General features: G+C 40.6%; 1 protein-coding gene and 1 long non-coding RNA gene across 2 annotated transcripts in view; one reads left to right on the plus strand and one right to left on the minus strand.

The window, feature by feature from the left end:
- LOC124619340 (protein unc-80 homolog) overlaps nucleotides 1–3,561 on the plus strand; it is a 905,779-nt gene extending 902,218 nt beyond the window's left edge. The window contains exon 63 of the mRNA XM_047145658.1: nucleotides 2,512–3,561. Within this exon, the coding sequence (XP_047001614.1) occupies nucleotides 2,512–2,976 (465 nt within the window). The 3' untranslated portion in view covers nucleotides 2,977–3,561. The remainder of the gene's footprint in view (nucleotides 1–2,511) is intronic.
- LOC124619341 overlaps nucleotides 1–21,666 on the minus strand; it is a 141,348-nt gene extending 119,682 nt beyond the window's left edge. Inside the window, exon 1 of the long non-coding RNA XR_006980072.1 lies at nucleotides 21,617–21,666. This is a non-coding gene — a long non-coding RNA (uncharacterized LOC124619341). The remainder of the gene's footprint in view (nucleotides 1–21,616) is intronic.
- Nucleotides 21,667–24,339: the final 2,673 nt, after the last annotated feature.

Here is a 24,339-nt window from a genome sequence, read left to right on the forward strand (position 1 = left end):
TCAACCTCGGAAACGTGATGGTACGCATTTCTCCTCCTTACACTAGGCATCACAACAACGTTTCACCAGGTAACGCTGGTCAACTGCTGTTTGTGTATGAGAAATTGGTTGAAAACTTTCCTCATGTCAGCATGTTGTAGGTGTCACCACTGACGCCAACCTTGTGTGAATGCTCTGAAAAGCTAATCATTTGCATATCACAGCATCTTCTTCCTGTTGGTTAAATTTCACATCTGTAGCACATCATCTTCGTGGTGTATCAATTTTAATGGCCATTAGTGTATATTGTACAGTGCTTCCTTTTAGGGTGGTGCAAAACTAATGGACAAAAGTAACTTTCGCATGGTGTGTCACTGCCAAGTAACATAGCTCGATGAAACTTGGACCATACATAGAAAGAAAGTGCTACAGTACAGTACAGTTGAGTACAGAAGGTAACTGAATGAAATACACAGTGAGATGGACAGAGATGACATTTATATTCAAAGACAATAATTATGGTCCCCTGGGCATTATGAAACATGTGAAATGATTCTTAATAGGGTGTGTGATCACCACGGACAGCATTGCATTCTCTACAACATGCTCCTGTGCTGGCTACAAGGTTGGTAAAGAGTTCTTGTGGCAGGGTATTCCACCAGTGTGGTTGACAACTGGTGGATGATCATTGGTGCACGTGCTCAGCGAGATTTAAGTCAGGGGAACAGTCAGTCCAGTCCATTTGCCGAATGTCCTCTCATTCCAAGAGCTTCTCCACCTCTGCTGTTTGATACAGCTGTGCATTGTTATCCACAAAAAGGAAATGTCAGGGCTGAATACTCTCCAGAAAGATTCACATGGGGAAGAAGTACAGTGTCACAATAATGCCAACTGGGGTATCAAAGATCTGGAGATCAGTATACCCAGCCAACATTATGCTTCCCTATACAACACCTGGATCACCAAAATGATGAAGTTCGACAGTGTTCCTGTGTGCATTACATGTTTCCACCTCTTGCCATCATTGTCGATCATCATTTTGGTAGTCCAAGTGTTAAAGTGTGGTGAAGTATAATGTTACATGGCCATACAAACCTCCAAATCTTTGAATATGGTCCAATTACCAGTCACAGTTATTGTGAACACTGTACTCCTTCTCCATATGCATCCTTTCATGGGTGCTTTCAGCTCTGACTTCATTTTTATGGATGAACAGCACATTTGGAGGAGCTCTTGAAACATTGCAGACTTCCACATGCACCAAAGACCATCCAGCAGGTGTCAACTGTGCTGGTGGGGGATTGCAATGCCTTACCATAAGAACTCTCTAACAAACTTGATGCCAGCATGGGAGCAAGTTGCAGAGCATGCACTGCAGTCCTTGGTGATTACACACCATATTAAAAACCGTATCCCACCCTCTGTTATGTCCACAGGACCATCATGAATCACAATGACTTCAGCGTAATTATTATCTTTGAATAAAATTCGTTTCTGTTTGTCTCATTGCACATTTCTTTCAGTTTCCTTGTGTACTGTACTAGTTCTGTCTGTGTATGGGCCATGTTTCATTGAGCTATGTTAGTTGGCAGTGATACATCAAGTGAAAGTTATTTTTGTCTTTAATTTCTGCACACCAGTGTACATTCAAGTAGAAGAAATGAATATTAAGTTGTCAGAACATTTCAGTTAGTTCCTTTGTCAAGAACAAAATACAGATAAATCTTGTCAAGATAGACTGCATACAAAGTGTAAGTTATTACTTACTGCTGACTTTTTAAAAGATCTTGAAGATTAAAATTTAAAACCTGTTTTTTACATTTACATTTCAGCCCATTGACCATTTTCTGGATTCAGTGGTTGGCAGATAAAATGCTGCCCCTATATATCTCATATAGGTGTTCTCCAATTTTTACTTTTATGATTTGGTGATTGGAATATTCTTGACCATGCCGTGAAAATGATTGCAGTTAATTGTGACTATGTATAATTTTGTTTGAGGATACTGTGTTAATCCTTTGTTTACAGCTCTTGAATTTTTCATTGAAACAGTGTTATCTGTTGAAACTTCCTGGCAGATTAAAACTGTGTGCCAGACCGATACTCGAACTCGGGACCTTTGCCTTTCGCAGGCAAGTGCTCTACCAACTGAGCTACCGAAGCACGACTCACGCCCGGTACCCACAGCTTCTGGAAACATCCCCCAGGCTGTGGCTAAGCCATGTCTCCGCAATATCCTTTCTTTCAGGAGTGCTAGTTCTGCAAGGTTCGCAGGAGAGCTTCTGTAAAGTTTGGAAGGTAGGAGACGAGATACTGGCAGAAGTAAAGCTGTGGGTACCGGGCGTGAGTCATGCTTCGGTAGCTCAGTTGGTAGGGCACTTGCCCGCGAAAGGCAAAGGTCCTGAGTTCGAGTCTCGGTCAGGCACACAGTTTTAATCTGCCAGGAAGTTTCATATCAGCGCACACTCCGCTGCAGAGTGAAAACCTCATTCTGGAGTGTTAATTGTTTTTTTTTTAATAACTCTTGAAAAGGTTTCCCACATCAAAATTGAACCAAGGGAAATACCACAAGTCCCAGGACAGTCACCAACAATTCAGATGCCTGTTCTGGAATTGGCTGTCACTGGCATCCCACCAGCTCCTGGAAACCAGCCTCCTCCGCAGCTGCAGCGGCTTTCAAGTCGCCTCACTCGAGAAGGCAGTGATGGTGGAAAAGATGTATCTTGGGATGACGTATCACTTACGTCTAGCATGTCAGGATACAGAGAGTCATATTCAGCGCTGGCAACAGCCATTGAAAGCCCTTCACCAGATTCCGGGCGACGAGACATGCCTTCCACAAGCAGTGCAGCTACAACACACATTGGCTCACCAGACACTTCAGCTAATAGTACTGGCGGAGAAGAGACTGCATTGCTGTGTCGCAGTGATCGTACATCATCACAACACTCATTGTTGATGGTATTTGAAACTCAAGATGAGGACACACTGATATGAGCTTACAGTGTAGAAAGACTTAATTTAAATGTTGTATTGAAGTATGCACCTCTGAGAAATACTAACCACTTGTGTTACAGATCTGTGTCCACCACTGTCTTACTTCATTTCATCTCATTATTAAACATTTTGCATCTGCTTTGATTGTGAAATACTGTCTCCTGTGATTTAATTAGTTATATATCCATAGTGTAAGAAGAAGTTCCATTACAATGTTCTTTTTGTTTAATGGTTATTATTCCCCCATCTTACTGAGATGCTAGATTTTAATTTCTCACAGCTGCTGAACTAGTGATAAAATACTAAAAAGTTTCAAGTTTTTATTTATTTTTTACTGTAGATCAGTAATAAAAATTTTCCTCCCACATTTTCCAGTGTTGGATGTACCTTCAGTTTTTAGTAGGACTTGTTATAAAACATTTACATAATTAGTTGGTAACTGGATGATAGCCTATGATACGTTATAGGTGAAACAATATTTTAATACTATTGTGGTACCATAAGTTAATGCATTGATGTCTAACTGAAGTCAAAGTGTATAAATTGCAGTTGAAAAATGATGTTGTAAAAAGATAAATAACTGATCTCTACCTGCATTCATTCTGTTTGAATAAAACTGTAACTACCAAGTTATTTTAAAGCTTTGTTCTTTATTCTTAAGCGTGGTCACATGAACTGAGATGCCATATCTTCCCACCTTGTTTTTATTTTTCTACACACTTCTGGCTCAAAGGCATGCTCAGGCTTCATAACAAGAATTGAAAGACACACTAGATGCCCTCTACAAAAACTTGTCAATTTCACCACCATGCTTGTCATCCAATTAATACAGATAAGTCTCCAATGAGTTACACCTGAAAGCCTCTCCTGCAATTTGGCAATGATATCAAGATAAGAAAGTCAATGAGAAGGGAAATTCTTTGCCTGAAGTGAGGAGCTTCCGTGATCTTTGAAAATTAACTTTATGTTAAAAATTGATAGCCGAAAGAACTGTGCCCCTGAATAGAACAGAGAAGTGTGGAGGGAGGGGAGGGGGAGTCAGTGGCAGTACTGAAGTATTCTTTAGGTGTAGGTAGTTTGCAGAAAGTAGATGTAACAATCACTGCACAATTCTGCAATCAGTTGTATAAAGTGTTTGAAAATATTAGACAGTATTTAAGGACAGAATTCCTTATGAAGGAAGAACAGAGATTAACCACCAGTTGACAGTGAGTCTTTAGAGATGGGCACAAAACCTGACAGGGTAATAATTGGGATGGAAATTGCTCACATCTCCTTCCAATGAACCATTTTCCTTGCCTGATTTAAGGAAGTTACCAAAAACCAAATCATAATGTTCATGTAGGAATTGTGAGTTCAGTCTACTAATCACCAAAACATCTTGTTTTGTGATTGCTTGAGAAACAAGAAGACAAATTTATAGTATCATGAGTGGGAATGCTTCGTTTGTGAGTCATGGAACTTGTTATCCATAGTATTTCAACTGTAGCAACAATTCATCACACTCAATATGTTACACAATTTATAATTGGTTCTCAACTCTTGGTATGAGTAAAACATACTTCAGCTTGGTGTTAAAGTGAATTCTGCATACACTTAGTGTAGTGCTTTATTGTCTTACATGGCTTCACATCTTGTGTAAGAAGAAATGCTTAATAAATACACTGCCTGAACCAGAAAAGTGAAGCGCCCAGATGACATGTCAGATTTCAATGTAACTTTGTCCACAAACACACAAGCAGTGGCTTTGTAAGTGATTAGAATTCCAATTCTCTGTGACAAGGAAATCAGCTACCAGAGTGCATTAGTTTTGTTTGTGTTTAGTGTTGTCACCATGCCCAGTAAAGCATGTACTGGGCATGAACATCGTCAGATGTTGAGTGATCACTCTGAGGGACTTGGATATGTCATTTATTAATGAGATATAGCATTATTAGTAACTGACAGAGTTTGAAAGGAGTCTCATTGTTAGTCTCCGTTTGGCTGGCTGGTAGAATCTTGCAATATCCAGATTTGTGATGATTCGTATGTGACAGTGGCCCAAGATCGGACAGCACAGGAACATGAGGGCAGGCATACTCATCGTCAAGGTTTTAGTCAACCACATCTGACCATCACAGGGGAAGATCACCCTATTATGAACCAAGCACATCATTACCCGCTCACATCTGCACCTGCCACCCAAGAACACGTAATGGATTCCCTGCAACATTTTATGTCATCCTGCACCACTGGGTTTTGCAGTAGCTGGACTAGGAAACTGCCATCCTAATCATAGGCTGCTGTTAATACCTTAACATCTGAGAAATGATGACTGCTGATGAATGATGTCACATTGTCTGATGAATAGTGTCACATTTTGTTCAGAGGTGAATCACAGTTCTGCACTACCCTGGATGACCATTTTTGGTAAGTATTGCAGTGATCTGGGGAGAAGTCCCATTCTTCCAATATCTTGGAGAGACACAGTGGTGTTACTCCTGGAATCAATGTGTTGGGAGCTATGGGATATGATTTCAGGTCACAGCAGGTAATGATTGAGGGAACTCTGATGGCACAATGGTACGTCACAGTCATCCTGCATCTTCATGTGTAATCTCTCATTTGACAGTATCATGTGTCATTTTCCAGCGGATAAAGCTTATGCACACATGATATTTGTCTGTGTGATGCTAAAGTACTCCTGTGGCGAGCAAGAGCCCCTGGTCTGTACCTGATAAAACATGTGTGGGAGCACCTTGGATGTTAACTCTGTTTCGGTTCTAGTATCTGGGATGTGGAGGACCAGTTACAACTGTTGTGGGCGAGCTTCCTTCAGGTGAGGATACAACGGCTTCACAACATCCTTCCTATACAAGATTACTGCATGCATACTGGCCATGTAGGGTGTAACATCATACTGATAAGTGTGCTCGTACTGCCAAGTTCTTTGTAAATTTGAATTGATTTTGTGTTCACTTGAATAATGTCATATTTCCTCTTAACTTGTAAAGTTTCACTTCATTTCCTGCTTCTCTTCTCGGTGCTTCACTTTTTTCGTCAGGCAGTGTCATTTAAGAAGTAATGGTAACAACTCCACAAATAGTTCAGCAGTTAGTCATCAAAACATAAACAAGAATTACGATGTTGCTAGCTTTCTGATGTACCATTCTGCAGACTGTGTTGTTGTTGTTGTGGTCTTCAGTCCTGAGACTGGTTTGATGCAGCTCTCCATGCTAATCTATCCTGTGCAAGCTCCTTCATCTCCCAGTACCTACTGCAACCTACATCCTTCTGAATCTGCTTAGTATATTCATCTCTTGGTCTCCCTCTACAATTTTTACCCTCCATGCTGCCCTCCAATGCTAAATTTGTGATCCCTTAATGCCTCAGGACATGTCCTACCAGCCGATCCCTTCTTCTAGTCAAGTTGTGCCACAAACTTCTCTTCTCCCCAGTCCTATTCAATACCTCCTCATTAGTTACGTGATCTACCCACCTAACCTTCAACACTCTTCTGTAGCACCACATTTTGAAAGCTTCTATTCTCTTCTTGTCCAAACTATTTATTGTCCACGTTTCACTTCCATACATGGCTACACTCCATACAAATATTTTCAGAAACGACTTTCTGACACTTAAATCTATACTTGATGTTAACAAATTTCTCTTCTTCAGAAACGTTTTCCTTGCCATTGCCAGTCTACATTTTATATCATCTCTACTTCGACCATCATCAGTTATTTTGCTACCTAAATAACAAAACTCCTTTACTACTTTAAGTGTCTCATTTCCTAATCTAATTCCCTCAGCATCACCCGACTTAATTCAACTACATTCCATTATCCTTGTTTTGCATTTGTTGATGTTCATCTTATATCCTCCTTTCAAGACACTGTCCATTCCATTCAACTGCTCTTCCAAGTCCTTTGCTGTCTCTGACAGAATTACAATGTCATCGGCGAACCTCAAAGTTTTTATTTCTTCTCCCTGGATTTTAATACCTACTCCAAATTTTTCTTTTGTTTCCTTTACTGCTTGCTCAATATACAGATTGAATAACATCGAGGAGAGGCTACAACCCTGTCTCACTCCCTTCCCAACCACTGCTTTCCTTTCATGCCCCTCGACTCTTATAACTGCCATCTGCTTTCTGTACAAATTGTAAATAGCCTTTCGCTCCCTGTATTTTACCCCTGCCACCTTTAGAATTTGAAAGAGAGTATTCCAATCAACATTGTCTAAAGCTTTCTCTAAGTCTACAAATGTTAGAAATGTAGGTTTGCCTTTCCTTAATCTTTCTTCTAAGATAAGTCGTAGGGTCAGTATAGCCTCACGTGTTCCAACATTTCTACGGAATCCAAACTGATCTTCCCCGAGTTGGCTTCTATCAGTTTTTCCATTCGTCTGTAAATAATTCGTGTTAGTATTTTGCAGCTGTGACTTATTAAACTGATAGTTCGGTAATTTTCACATCTGTCAACACCTGCTTTCTTTGGGAGTGGAATTATTATATTCTTCTTGAAGTCTGAGGGTATTTTGCCTGTCTCATACATCTTGCTCACCAGATGGAAGAGTTTTGTCAGGACTGGCTCTCCCAAGGCCGTCAGTAGTTCTAATGGAATGTTGTCTACTCCTGGTGCCTTGTTTCGACTCAGGTATACTGCAGACTATAGAGTGCACATACACTTGTTTACTTACATTGTCCCAGCTGTCCACATTCCGACCACCCTACAGCTTTATTGTGCTGAGGGGCTACATCAAGAAGAGTGGGTAAAGGGAGAAAGTAGGTGGGAAACAGGCAGGATGGTTGGAAAGGGAAGCAGTAGATGCACAGGGCAGGAATGTTGCACTGGTGACATTGTCCTGAGCACAGGCAGAGGAGTTGTGCGGAGTGTATAATAACTTGAAGGAGTGGATTAAGAATGGAGAGACCAGAGGAAAAAGGATACTACGGAAAGGATGGGGTGAGTGTATGATCTTGGGACAATGGTGTATGTGGGTGTGGGGCAGAGGCCAGCAGAAGGATTAGAGTAGCAAAGGATATGGTGCGAGGACAGTCCTCATCCATGTAATTCAGAGAATCTGATGTCAGGAGAAAGGATCCACAGGGCAGAGGTTGTGAAGCTGTCACTCAAATGAAACCTTTCATATTCAGCATGGTGGTGACCATTCAGGTGGACAGCTGATTGGTTGTTTGCCCACCTAAAATGCTGCTACACAGAAATTACAGCAATGCTGGTATATTAAATGGCTGCTTTCATAGGTGACCATGTTCAATAGGATAGGATAAGCAGGTGACATAAGGCTGGACTAGGATACTGCATAACTGGATGGGCAGCAGAATACTACTTTTGAAGCAATGGGATAGATTGTGGATAGGATTTTCCTCATTTTGAGGTGTGATAAATAGAAGTGAAAGCCCAGGTGAAGGACGTGGTTCGGTTGTTCCAGTCTGGGAAAATAATGGGTAGGAGGGAGATGTCCCTGATTCCTGGTGGAGTGGTCAGAGGATTAGGGGCATGTGGGCATAGAGCACAGTAAACCTGTTTGCAGGCTAGGTGTGGGGAATACCTGTCTCTGAAGATCTCCAGCATACTGGGCAAGGAATTGGTCATCACTGTGCAGATATGCCATCCACAGACGGCCAGAGTATACGGGAGACACCTTTTGGCATGGAGGGGATGGCAGCTCTCAAAATGCAGGTACTGTTGATGGTTAGTGGGCTTCATCATATGGACAGAGGTTTGGATGGAGCCATCAGAGACTTGGCCTACTCCACTCAACACAATCTCTCACCACAGTCAAGTTGCAGTGCCAGCACAGTGTAGTCAGGTGGAAAATGAAACCATACAGGGGTGTGTGTGTGTATTTGTACTCTGTAGGTCTAAATAAGGACTTTCCTGAAACCTAGCACCATTCTCAGTGCCTGTTGGTGATTGAGCACCTCAACTGTTCAGTGAGTGGTTTTTATATTCCACCAAAGACTTCTTACCACCATATATAAGAAAGTGTTTGTCATTTTTAAGTGCTCCATATTCCACTGGGCAATAAATCGAATAAGTTTAAATTAGGTGGGAATGCAGTCCAAAGCATTGGTCTTTCTCAGTGTACTCAGTGTGTGTGCTTTAAGACGAACTGAGGTAGCATCATGTAAGAACTGTGTATATTTGGACACTCAGTGGTGATATTACAGTATTGCATAAACAGCAACCAACGACAGACTTCAAACAGTATGTTATCACATATCTTAAAACAATTCATGAACTTTCAGGAAGCAATTGAAACACACAAAAGAGACAGAAGCCATAACTGACTGTCTCAAAAGTCAACTACGCATTTCTGAAGCCATCTTCATGTATACACTTTGCATTTTTCCATGAGGAATCTGATCTCTGGATATTGCCCACTATTTTTATACACCCTGTGTAAGGAGAGGATGATAGAATGAGGAATGTGTAAACACTTATCCCAAACCAGTTGTAATGCAGAGATGATGCAAATACCAGAGAATTTGGAGCATACCATTCATTACCACAGTCCCACAGAAAATAGACAGTACTGGATCCAGGGAATGATAAACCCATAGTATCTGGAGGCCAAGTGATTTCTAAAATACTCATCGACATAACTGACATCATGAACGGCTACGTCATCTTACAGTGAGTATCATTTTTAGGTTGGCTGAGAACGCTGCATAGCCTATTCAAAGGAGCATTATACTTTAATATTTGCACATGTGCCAGTTACATATTTACTCTTCAGTGGAGTGCCTGTTTTTACTGTGCAATAATATGAAGTGCCTTCCACTTGTTTTCCTCATAATAAATGGATAATTCATCAACTGTGAGTTGTTTTGAGTGTGTCAGGTCACACATTATTGAGACTGCTTTTCAGTGGTCTTTTGCTATTTCACTGATAGCTGCAGCCTTATTCCTTGGCCTTATTTAATACCTACATAGAACTCATTGCCATATCAGAAACTCGCAAAATGTAGCTTCACACAGGATGTTACAAATATGGTAGCTGAAATGGAATACATGTGAAAATTATCTGAAAACAATAGGAATCAATAGTGCTTGTGTCATATTGATGAATGAAAACTAGAATATCTGGGTCTTGTAATGAAACTGGTATCATGTACTCCATTTGACTGTTAAAGAAGATGATGGAGGAGAGAAATCGCAGATAAAGAATGACAGTTCTCAATAACTTGTGCAAGTGATTGATCAATATATCTGTAAAGCTTTCCAGAGGTGATGTAGTGATTCAAGTCTGCATGAAGATGGCCTAGCCCATGTAAAATGAGAACATGCAGGGGGAGTAAGAATACCAAGTCATGGTGACTGAAATCCATGCCTCTTGAATGTTAAAAGAACTTTATTTAAATCTGTAGAGTCACTGTAGACTTGAGACACATACAGCAAGGAAAGAATGACAAAGAGTCCTCACTGTCTTCATGAATAAAGCCCACAAATTATATTTTGTACTAAAGCCAGACTTTTTAGTTTGCATGTTTCAGTTGCTACATGCCTGGCACACTGTGCAGACAGGCATAAACTTATTCAACAAAACAGTTGTTCACTGCACTGTGCAACAATCTTCTGGGGCTGCTTCAGAATTTCCATGGATGTTTCACATGAGTAGGGATATAAACAAAATAATTCTTTCATAAATACACATCCATGGAACAACCAAATAATTCATGGTATAATGAAGCAGGTAGCAACAAGTGAATCACTACATCAGTCTTTATTTTACTGTAGTCTTTCAAAATTCTGTGACCCTGAATTCTGCATAAATCAACGTTCTCTACAACTATCTTTCACGTATTTCCCTTCAAATTTTCTATTGTATTTTGAATAATTCAATGAATACACTACAGTTCAACTTTATTCAAAGATAGTCGATACAGTTCTTTGCTGAGAGCATGAGAACCAGTCTTAATACAGTAGGGAACTAAACATTTATTCTACTCCTTTCCATAAGAAAATTACTGCACTTATTTTTGTTGATAACTTAAGCCTTCCATGACCACCACTAAATATTTTATTCTGTGACTATATTTGCAAGTTCTATTTGCAAGAGAGTGCAGTAGGTGGTATAGTTTTTCTGTCATACTGTTGATCTAATTCTAGGACCTCACTGTGAGCTGTGAAGCACCACACCACTGCTCTGGGTTCTCTCAAACATTTATATGCAATACCTGTACAAATAGATTTTACAGTTTCTGCAGCAGTTGCTCCCGAGTGACTGAATGGAAGCATTTGTTGTGCAACATGATTATAGGGGATCAGTTTTTTTAAGGATTTTTGATGAAATCTGATTGTTATAAACATCTTCCTTCTATTGCTCTCCCTGCTTTCTCATTTGAATTGGAAATTATTCCTTATTTTACAGCACTTTCCCTCATTCCTTATTTTATGGCACTTTCCTAATGTTATGATTAAGTTAGGATGTATCTTCTCCACTTTTTATTATATTTCATTGTATATGTTTTTACGATGACGGGCAGAAAGGGGTTTCAGTCTACATCTACTTCTGCACTATAATACACTAGACTCTCACTAATCTGGTCATTCCTTGCACATATGGATGCCAGAGTAGCAGAAGTGCCAGATTATTGATAGTTTCTTAAATTTAGTTTGAACACATAAGGACTATACTTTATTAAATCCAAAGAAACATTTCTTTCCATAAAAAAACTTAGTCCTTCAGTGTGTACATATACAGCAGTATAACTCACTATGAAACATGTTCCAAATTTTTAGTTGTCACAGTGATGATATGTGATGGCAGCATGCTTCATCATGTAACCAGTTCACAAGTATTAACACAGGTACTGCATGCACATGGTTGTTTCTTGCTGGACTCCAGGAAAACATCTTCAACTTCAGCTCCAGCAGTATGAGAAATTTTCATGCTCTCTCCTCCAGTGTCCTCTTCTTCTTCATTTTCATTATTACTTTCCTGCACACTTCTGATTATTTCTTCATCTGTTAAAGTATGGTCTGTCTCACAGCTTTCCTCATTCAACCACTTAGCAACATCCTCTTCTCAGTTTCTACTTGTGCTGAAAGATTGTGGAACATATCAACAAAAATAAGCACCAGCAATTGATGATTCTGAATTGACTGGTTCATTGCTGTTGCTCAGCACTGGCTCCAACTTTGCATCAACAGATGGAAAAGAGTGGACTGTTCTCCAGCTCTTCATTTTGGTAGTTTCTCTACTGTATCCCATGCTTCTGCTGTTTGGAAAACAACCTCATGTAAGTTGAGCACTTTCCTCACCTACAACATAGCCTTGGTAGAGTCTTTTTCACACTCATTCAGCAAGGAGACAAGAAGAGCATATCAACAAAGAAGTTTGATTCCAAAATTCCCTGGTTCTTGAGCTGAACACATTGGTTGGAAGAAAGAGTGATTGTACAGCATCGGACTTTGGAGTCCCATCAAAGGAAGACTGGGAGCATTGCAACTATAAGAACAGCTTCCAGTAGGAGCTTTTTCTTCTTCAGCTCTTTTGCTGCAGCTGGTACAAATGTTTTGCGACACTGCCAAGAAAATTTTTCTCTCTCGATACATGCTTTTTTCTGGACACAATATTGTACTGACTGTGTATTTCTGTTCCTGTGTTGAAAACAACGTGGTTGTTGGCATTTCTCAGTGACCATGAGTAGCAATTTATGACTCCCATTTGCATTACAACATGCCATTAGCATTACGTGTTTCTTCTTTTGGTTGTACCCATGACATTCCTTCTCGTTCTTGGCAGCAAATGCTTTTGAAGCATTGCACAAGGCATCAGCAGTCAAATCTTCAACCTCTATTAACTTCTTTACAAACTCTCATGTATCTTTACAGTTACCTGAGCGACTCTTTCTGGTAGCTGTCAACTGCCACATGCCATGTCATTTTTTCAATTTGATAGCCATGTCTCGCTTGTTGGAAATAAGTTACGGCCACCAAGTTGTTGTTAATTGCAACTATTTTTTTCTTTGCTACTGGACCATTAACTGAATTTCTTTACTGTGTTGTTGTTATGTGCCATGTATAAACAGGTGCATCCATTTGCTTGTTCTGATTCTTTCGCATAATCTAATGTTTCCCAACTCGCTCTCCATTTGGGCTGCATACTATCAGAAAACAACATCCTTTCTTTTTTGAAGTCATCAGTAGTTACATAAATAGTTGCTTGTCCAACATTGTACTCAGCAGCAATAGCTTTCTGTGAAGAACGTATGCTCAGCTTATCTGAAATTTTGAGTTTCTGCTTGAGATCCACTGTAACATGTTTCCTTTTAGAAGCCATGATACTAAACTCCAAAAAAAGCCACAAATTCATTGTTGAGCATGTCATTTCTGCTTGAGCCACTACAGGCCAGATTACTAAGAGGCTGATTAGTGAGAGTTAAGAGTACTGCAAATTTCACTAGGTATGCCTAGATGAAGAAACAATGATCTTGGGTACAACACCAGGTCTGGGCAATGAGTAGGTATGCAGGGCTGATTAAAGAAGGAAGTTTATCAACAATGTTTGTCAAGTATATCCTGTAATTGCTTAAGGTCAGAGATATCACCAATTTCATTTTTAGTACTTATCATTGGGCAACTTTTGCCTTTCTTAACAACCATCTCACTGAAGACTTTCCATATGGATTCGATTTGTAGTTTGATTTGGGTATGAACTGTTGATTGTAAATTTCCTTGGCTTCACAGATTATTTTGATTTACTGTAAGTACACATAGCACCACTTTTTAGGCAGAAGCATCACTGGGCAAAGAGAGTAGGGATGTCGAACAGGAACATCTGTGCAATAAACAAAACTTCAGTGTGCTGCGAGACACGCAACAGTGCAGTGATGCCTTTGTATCATTTGATTGCAATAAAGTATTGTTGGCGCAAAACTTTCTCATCACCATTACTGGAACTTTCCTTACACCTCCTAGAGGATTCTTCCATATTGGTGACCTGTCAGCCGTGTACCACAATGAGTAAGCATTTGTTTCATTTCATTTAATGTGCACAAACAATGCCGCCACATTTTGTTGGACATACTGCTCCACCATCCCCCCATGACTCTGCAGCATGGATGAATACGAGTGCAGTGTTTCAGCAGTGCAATCAGTGTGACAGTTACCAACCAGTAGTAAAATATGACTGCACGGTAGCTATGGGTTCTGTGTTGCATAACAGATCCAGCCCTAACCCACCCTCAACATGGCAACAGCTGGATAATCCTCTGTTAGACTTTGGATATGAACTATCTCAAAGTGCATCAGTGTGTAAACCAGTGTGGCAAAAAGAACTACTTTCAGACGGTGATGCATTTTCACACGACACCTGCATCAACTGTGCCACAAACAATGATTCGACATTCGACTGTTTGCACATCACACAATAACCAACCATCCCTACTATGAGATGGTTATTGGGTTCACAATCACGTCACAAGTACTGAAGGTCACCTTGCCTCTAATGCCATTTCACTCACCACATTTATGCCATTACCTATGCCCAAGAACTGGCCTCCTACCCTAAATTACTGCCTTTTCACCAAGAACAATCTGCCCTCTGGTTCAAATCTGTCGAAAGTGTTTTCAATACTATAGGCATTCCAGATCACTACATGTAATTTGTGACTTTAATCTGCCATCTGAGAAAATACACCAACTTCATCAGTGAAATCATACTCGCTTTGCCCACTCCAGACTACTATGATATGGCAAAATTGGCCCTTCTGCAGTGCCTGTCAGAGACAACAGAACAGCAGTTGAAGCAAACAATATATGAGGAGCAACTTGCCAACAAGACTATGTCCAAGCCTTAGCATCAGCTGCAGACAACACTTGACGCAGGTCTCATGCCGGGCACAGCTCTATGGACACAGTGGTTAGTGAAACTTCCACTACAATTAGAAATGGCAATGATTGCCCTTGAGGCAGGACCACATTGGAGAAAAAAATAGTTCTAGCAAATAAGTTGTTTACCATGATGCAACACCATCAACAAATAAACACCACATGAAATTCCATACCACACAGTGTGTGGCCATGGCCAACCGCCAAGATCACCGATTTGCCACGACCTGCTATGACAACACACGACGATGATGTCACAGTGCCCCCTCAGAAGGCAACCTGGCCAAACAATCACACCACTGCAGCATCAGCTGGCAATGAATGGTTGAGCACTAATGCCACCTCAAGGCCAATTCCCTGCTGGTTTTATTGTCAGTTCGACACCACCTTGAGAAACTGCCGTCAGCCTTGTGAGTTCCCAAAATCCACATGTGGGTCACACTATGTGTACCCAACCATGCCACATCAACAAGTCACCAACAACTGCCACGCATGTGTCAAACGCGTGCCTCACATTGCTCCTACCTCTGGCATGGGAGGGAGAGGGCCACAGATCGTATGTCTACGATCTCAGCTCGCACAACTACTTCCTAGTGGACACAGGTTCAGACATCAGCACAATTCCAAAGAAAACTACTTCATCATTCACCGCTATGACAGCCCTCCAACTCTGCACCACTAATTATTCACAGAGCACGGTGCACGGAAGTATCGACCAAGCCTCAGAGTACTGTTTCACATGGTAAATAATTTCAAGGAGCCGGTAGTGGGGATTGATTTCTTGCAACATTTCCAGCCCTCATTAGACCTATGGTACACATCGCTTCTGCAACGCGACACAACCATCCATCCTGGGACTCTTCACCTTGATGACACCCTTATCCCACAGAACAACACCTTGCTTCACTGTGAGTGAGGTTGATGAAGTAATGGACTCTGACACACTCAAAGAGTATCTCACAACAGCAAAACACCTGTTAACAATGCATCAGTGGTACCTCGACTGCCTCTCAACTTCGGATGCACTGCGCACCAAAAATGCAACACTTTGACAGTGCATAAATGACACATCTGCTGCTCTTGCACAGGCATGTGAGCACTATAAGAATCATGTGCATGCCCATCACACAGTTAAGGACAAGGGAACAAGAGCTGCTATGCCTGTCCCATCCTGCCTCAGCATGCTGTCAGCACACCCAGTGACAGTGCAGTCAACAGCCCTGGACATGCCTCACTTAACACAGGTTAGTACAACGAACTCCACCTCACTAAGTAGTGCATTGAATGTAGGCACTCCTTCAATAGCAAATTTCCAGCAGTCTACAGCATGGAAGAAAGATGGGAGCTCTCATCTCCTGAACACTGTACAATAGCTACCCAGTACTGAATATCCAGGAGTTCGTGTGCTCAACTGCAGGCATCACTATCTTCAGTGTGATTGATTCCAAATTCCCATGCACCCATATAACATTGTAAAAATGGCAGTAATCACATTATTTGGTCTGCTTGAATATCTCTTCATGTCATATAGTCTGAAGAATGCAGCGCAAACATGGCAGTGGTATGTAGACAGGATACTTTTTAAGTACAACTTTTGCTACACCTCCTTAGGCAATGTCCTCATTTTTTGGCCACACTCCAACAATTCAATGAGCATCTCAGACAAGTTTTTGCAGGACGAGTGCATGGTCATTACTGAAGAGAAGTCTCAGCTGTGGAAGGCTGAATTAACTTTCTTAGGGCCTACAGTATACACCGCAAGAATCAAACCTACAGCTGACGAAACTGATCTCATCAAACAACTCCCGCTCCCTCTGAATTAGGACGAGCTTCAACGCTTCTTAGGAGTCTTAAATTCGATTGGCATCACCTAGCACAAGCAGCAGTGATACAAGCACCCCTAACTGATGCTCTTGAAGGGCCGAATAACCAGGGAAAAAGACAAGTACTTTAGACTGATGAAATGAAGAATGCATTTGAACTTGCTAAAGACTGTCTAGCATGAGCAATTACATTGTCCCACCCCATTCTGGATGTGCAGCTCATGCCACTACAACTGCTGTTGACACCACAATTGGGGCTGTAATGCAGTAAGTCGTGGGTAGTGGGATGCAACCCTTAGCTTCTTTTCAAAAAAGCTCAGGGCTTCACAGTCAAAGTGGTCTGCCCATGACCACAGACTAATAGCCATATATGAGGTGGTTAACTACTTCAAGGAAGACATTAAGTGGAGACACATCATCATACGTATGGGTCACAAGCTGCTCACCAACACGATTGTCACGTGCCAAAGAATGTCAGCCCCTGCTGCTACTGACACTTAGACCTCATCACACAATACACTACAGATGTTCGCCACCTACGTGAGGCCTATAATATAACTGCAGATTATCTACCACGTTTCAGTGTTATTTCTCTCCACATTGACTACAATGATTTAGCAGCTGGACAAGGCAACACTGCAAGCATTACAGACTTACTAAACAATGACTCTACAGGACTGCTCAATGAGCAGCAAACAGTACCCATGTCCAAAGCTTCGTGATGTATCTTGCAAGAGAATTCAGCCCTTGGTGCCAAAAACAATGCAGTGCAAAACCTTCAAACAACTTTACAACTTGTCTCATCTGGGCTTCATGTTGACAGTTCACCTCATTACTGAGTGATTTATGCATCCAAACATAAAATGAGACTGCCACAGCTAGGCACAGGCATGCATAGCATGCCAACATAGTGAAGTCAGCAGGCATATGTGACCATTGTTATGGCGGTTCATGTAGACCTTCTCTTGTCAGTTCCCCCCCCCCCCCCCCCCCCAGAATCTGAGGGATATAAATATTTGTTGTCAGTAATCGATGGAGCATCCTGATGGGTCGAAGTGATACTGTTGAAGGATATTACAGAAGAATCAATGGCTCATGCTTTCACAGAGAATTGGATAGCCTGATTCAGTTCACCTGAGACAATAACAACTGGCCAGAGTTGACAGTTTGAACTGGCACTATTCAAAGCTCTATGCAGCCCATGCTGCATGAACACAGCTTCAGGACATCTATCATTCACAGATCAACAGCTTGGTTGAACATGGCACAGAACACATAAAGCCACTCTCATGGGCGACAGGGGATTGTGGGCAGCGGGTTATAGTGTTAGGCATACAAACAGCATTCAGGAAGGATATGCAGTCATCACTATCTGAAATTCTATACAGTGAATTACTAATACTAACTGCAGACTTTATAATACCGATGCAGCCTCCCAAACAGATGGACCTTCCTGCTCCATTTCAGTGTGTGAAAGATCACATCAGACACAAGTGCATGCCACTGCCTGCTGTACTAAATCCCTATGGTATTCATATGCAAAGTGCTGCATTAGTGTGATTATTGCCATGCTGTGTGGCATGATGGTTAGACTAGCTCTATGATCACCCTGCACAGGACCATTCAAAGTCCTCAGAAGGGTTACATACAAATTTGACACTGTGCTCTCAAGCAACGTGGTAACTGTCTCAGTCAACCACTTAAAGTCTGTCCAGGTGCTACAGGATGACAATGCACTGAATGCCCATAACACAGCAGCAACAGACGACAGTGACAACTGACTACCATCTACTGTGCACTCAGCCTCTTCAGACTGAGAAGAACCTGTCACTAACAATATAGACCTTGAAGACTTCAATCCAGAGATAATACGTTAGTGATGAATACTCATAAGAACATTGCACCGACTTCGAACCTAGCCCACATGCAGTAAGTTGAACATGCATATGCACTACCACACAGCATTGACTATGCTTCTAATTCATCTCATTTATCAACAGTGCTCTCATCTGCCCAAGCTTTCCAACACAACAGATGCCACACAACAGTCCACACACCGATGCACCTATTGATGCACCGCCTCCTCCACCACAGCCCATGGTCCCGCCCAACCAGTCCAAAACCTGGTAGAACTGCACCAGACAGCTCCCACGCCACCTACTAACTTACCATTTGTACGAAATGAGCACTATAGACAATATCTCTCTGATAAATGATTTGGTCATGCCTTGTTTATCCACCTGCCACTCCAACACCCGTTAGGCACACTTACACAGTGATTTCTGAGAAATAGTCTGGTTGTATCGCACACATGCCTTGCCATGGCATGACCAATCAGGAGCATCTGCGCAACACTTCTATGAAAAACAGTCCAGCCATGTCTGGTCCTCACCCAGTCACAGACTGGCTAGTAATGCATTTCAGTACATTCCACACTAAAGGAGGTTGGTGGGGGAGGGGGGCAAGGGTTGGCTCTATGGGCATATCGACATCAGTACCACTGCTTGAAAGTGTAAGCGTCACTGAACAGAGAGAATAGTGATGCTGAATAGAAATACCTGTGCAATAAACAAAGACGTCAGTGAGCTGTGAAACATGAGACTGTGCAGCCATGCTTTTGTACCATTTGATCGCAATAAACTATTGTTCACTCACAACTGTCTCATCCCTGTTATTGGTACTTTCCCTACACCTTAAAGTGAAATCGTCCATACACATAACAATCTCTTATTTCAACAAGAGAGTTGAGTTGTATTCCTGGAGGTAGCTATTAAGGCTACACATTCTGAATGTGTAATCCTTGGATGTAAGTTTGATTGTAAATGTTACATTATAACAGTGCTGCAGAGCACTCATAAATTCATATATCTTATTGGCAACATCACTAGTACAATACAAATCACCCCAGCCAGATTTGCGGAGCACATGTGAGAAAGTCATTTCATTGTTTTATCACCTACAAATCTATGGAATAGGTATCGTATCGTTATGGGCTGGAAAGTTCTAGTCTGCTTACTTATATCTGACACAGCCATACTACAGGCAGGCTATATCAAACAGTTGTGACCTTCACTACCATTAGAGATACTGTTGAATCTACAGACAAGTGACACATAATTATTAACAAATGAGCACCCGTTGCAGATGTGTTATTTATTAGTTTTTTTTTATTGTAGGTTTGTAGTTCATGTTATCTTTGCTGTGCCATTTTAATATAAGCATTACTCCTTGTAAAACAAGAATCTCTCAATAAATTTGTATTAAGGTCTTCATATAGCAAAATATTGGGGTATTTTGAACTGAAAATTGTAACAATGTGTCTCATTTGAAATAAATATTGGTATGCTATCATCAGGTGAGCTACAGATGCTTACAGCTAAAACATCAAGAAATTTAATATCTGCTGTAACAAGTTCAAAATTCTTTCATAATTCATTCATTTAGATTTCATTATGGGATTACACTTTACACTGTGTCTGGCAAGTATAGAGAGGCACCTCCTCATAGCCTGAAAGGGGAAGAATAAGCAACTTTATCATCTTTGAGCCATTGCTCAAGTATAAAAAGTGAATCTATCATTGTCAGAGTGGCTTTTTAAAAATATTTCTAGGTCCCAACTTTTGTTTCTCATGGTCTGCAGAACATGGAAGAGGACACAAAATTCTGACTGTTTGAGTGTGTCCATTATATTTGGTCAAGTTTTTTCTGCTTAGCCTCTTCTGATGCTTCTCAAAGTTAGTAGTGATTTGCTTGGTAACGTATTTATTCCAAAAAAGTTCTGCCATGTGAGTATGAATGTAATATTAGCCTATTGGAACTGATTGTAAGTCGCTGCCTTCTGATTTCTTTGAGTGATTTTTGTGTCAAAAGTTTCTTCCCAAATCCGTGAAGTTCAGTTGAAGTGTGAAAGATCATGACCAGTGCCACTGTTATTTGTAGTTTTTCCTCATCAAACCAATGTTCAGTAAAATACAATAAGGACATATCCTTCAAGTCACATTGTACTCATAAAGGGAGGGCACTATGCTTTTAGAAGTTGGTAAAAATGATTTAAAAGGTACCATCAAAATTCTAAATAACAAAACTCTTGAACAGCATTTTACCTAATGCATTAACATTATTTGTATTGATGTGTGTGACATAATGCAGAAAACAATGTTCTGTGTCGGAAGAACATGATAGCATGTGGACTGTTATTAATTCTCACACTTCTCTTTCTTAACAATTAAATTTCACAATTTTTTGAACCAACATCTGACATTGTTGTATTACCCATGTAAAAATTGAAATCCCAATTAATAGAGTTGTTTCTTGGGGATGAAGGGGTATGACTTGATTTTCTTCTTTTTTCTTTTTTTCGTGGAAGGAGGTCAGCATTTCAACTAAATACTTGCCTAGGGTCCTTAAAACAAAAGGAGCCATCCCTAAGGTTATAACACATGATCAGATATAATTGGATATTTCTGTTACAATACTGCGGCATAAGTGACATGTCAAATGAGCTGTGGTATTTGAGTACTTTATCTAAAATCATGTAAACAATTGTTGTTTCTCTCAACAAGTCCATTTGTAATTTTCGGCCCCCGATCTTGCCCAATTAAGTTAGTGCTCTTAAGAGTTTGCTACATATCAAAAGCCTGTAAGATCTAATGTTCCTTCCTTTACCTGAAAAAAGTGGCACCATCTGATACTAGTATCCTCTCAATTAAATATAATCAAGTAAGAACTGGATCTGAGCTAAATACGAGGGTAGGGGCGAGAGGGGGGAGGTGTGTGCAGTATTGCTTTTGAGATTCCATGACAAATGACTGTATAGGACTACACAGGCTATTAATTACACGTACAGGTATTCTTCAAACAGATACTCAGTTGACAGGTCTGTTTCTGTGCTGCAGCACAATATTAGTAGTATCCAAATGTCACAGTTTTAGTTTTCTGTAGCAGTGGAGGGCGTGGCAATTGTCCTCCCCTTACCCTCGGTGATACACCGTCATAATCGAGGTGGCTTCTTGGCATCCAGGGTGTTTCCTCATTCAAAGATTCTACAGCAGTTGGTGGCTTACAAGTGAAAAGCTACATTGCCCTTTTTCCTATGTTGACAGTCTGTCTCGATTTCTACCTCGCTACAAATGACGTTTAGTTTATTGCAATACATACTCGATATTCCTGGAAAATATAACCCTACTCTCCAACGCTCGTATTACATGTAGTTAAATATTGCGATACTTTTTCCTTTGGTTTCAACTTGTTTCCGCTGAAAATTATTATAACCCTAATATTCTCGTTCTTCGTAACTTTTGCTGATGATTTTATCCCTTTGAGTCGTATCGGTATTTCAACTGATTAAATTTTATAAGGCTTCCTTCAGTTATTTTGATTCTTCTGCAATTCAAATATGTGTAACCACTAAAGCATAAATTTCCGTCCACTGCTCCAATCACGAACTGATTCACGGTGATTGTACCAGTATCGCTGAGAGTAAACTCTGTACCATGGAGGTAAGAATAGATGCTCTGTACATAGATCCGTTTCGCCTCCTTATAATAACCTTGGCATATGGCTGTGCAAAAGCCACCCACCTGAGCCCACAATCTGCTGTCAACAATACCACCTGAGCTCATAAACTACTGTTTCCGTGCCTATTCTTCAGTGATGAAGACAGAGGGTAATTCTCCCAACGAGCGACTCAAAGTTTCTGCTCTAGAGACGGAAAAACACTTAACTGTAGCAAATCCAGCTACGAAAAATTAAAGAACAATTTATGTCAACAAATATCACAAAATTCTTTCCTTCTTTTATATCGAACTGAGACCTATGATAAAATAAATATACCCGAAGAAACTAAAACAAGAATAATCGGTAAACATATGTTCACATAATGCCTCTTTCATCGTGCAGAATCATAGTCGCACAGGAATGCACAACAATTTGTGGAAAGGACGCACGTACACATGGACTTTCTCGCGTCCACAAGTCGCCTCATTGCACAAGCAGTCAGCTTTGAATCCCCCTTTTTTTTTGCTTGGGAGCTTGTGTTAGCTTATTGTGATAAAAGGCGACAAAAAAAAGAAAGGGTCGAGGGAACACGTGAGAAACTATCGGCGCATTCGTATTCTTCCAGTCCTGTCAAAAGTATTAGAGAAGGTAGCTGCAAACCATATCAAAAACTTTATTGTAAAAATTGATATTATAAATAAATTAATGGCAAGTAACCAATTTCGATTTCAACCTGGAAAAAACACTCCCCATGCACTGAATACCTTCATTGAAAAGATAGGCAAATCATTGGATCAGAGTACTGAAATTTCAGATATCTTCTGTGATCTCACAAAAGCATTTGACTCGGTGAACCATGACTTACTTATCTACAAATTATACAAATATGGGATTAAGGACAATGCTTTAAATTGGCTAACATTATACTTACACAACAGAAAACAAAGGGTAGCTATCAGCTCAAATGCAGTGAATTATTATTCTAAATAGAGTACAATAACACAAAGTGTGTCTCAAGGCTACATTTTGGCGCCAATCCTGTTCCTATTCTATGTAAATGACTTAGCCATAGATTCCCCATTAGTTCTGTTTGCAGACGATACTTTCGTTTTAATTGAAGATAACGATGCAGGAAGAATTCCAAGCGCCGTCATAAGGATACTGGATACCACAGAAAACTGATTCCAGTTAAGTGGGTTAAAACTGAACATTGCAAAAACTCATATGATACATTTCAAAATCAAACATTAAAATGTGTGGAACTTAAAGTACAGCTTAACAATCAACTTATAAAAGAATTCCTGAGACTAAATGTGGGCAATAACTTAAGCTGAAATACAAATATTGACTTCGCATGAAATAAATTTTGCACTTTAGCGTTTGAAATGCAAATACTAACACATTCCACTGACTTGAGTACACGAGTAGTATAAACACGCGTTGTATGTCGAAGTGCTAACGTTTTACCGGGGAAAAATGACGATTAGATTGGTAAATCTCTCGAAAAGTGAAGTATGACGCCAAAACGAAGTGTTTTTAAGAAACGTAGATTTCATGGTAATAGATTCTCAAATAAAGGGAAAAATTGTGTCCAACATGTGGCATGTGAAGTTCAGACAATGAAATGAAATAAAATGATCGTATGGCATTGTTGGCCGCGACTTGCGAGTCAATGATGATGAACACACAACACTCAGTCATCACGAGGAAGAGAAAATATCTGACCCCGCCGGGAATCGAACCCAGGACCCCGCGCGTGGGAAGCGAGAACGCCACCGCAAAACCACGAGCTGCGGACTCAGACAATGAACTACAGGCGAACTCGTCAGTATCTAGAGAAACACCCATTAAGCTGGGTTTACACTAGCAAGTCGCTTGCAGAAGTTATTGCTGCAAGTTATTGCTAGCCGCTTGTAGCTGTGTTTACACAATAGCGCAAGAATTAAGCAAGATTCTTCCGCAAGTTCTTTGGCAAGAAACTTGCGTGAACAACTTGCTGATACTGTTTACATATGCTTTCAGTACCACAACGAGTGACAGCCGAAGTGTAAAATGACAAGTAGGCAGGTGAGATCTGCTGCAGCTCTTGTAATTGTAATGCAAAACGTGAAAAAGAAAAAGAGAAGTATTTGGGTTAGAGAGAAGATAATGAGAAGATCGCAAAATGGTGCTTGTAATAACCTTTGCAAGAACTTAGTATC

The sequence above is a fragment of the Schistocerca americana genome, chromosome 6 (assembly GCF_021461395.2).
Source record: "Schistocerca americana isolate TAMUIC-IGC-003095 chromosome 6, iqSchAmer2.1, whole genome shotgun sequence".
Classification (NCBI taxonomy): Eukaryota; Metazoa; Arthropoda; class Insecta; order Orthoptera; family Acrididae; genus Schistocerca; species Schistocerca americana.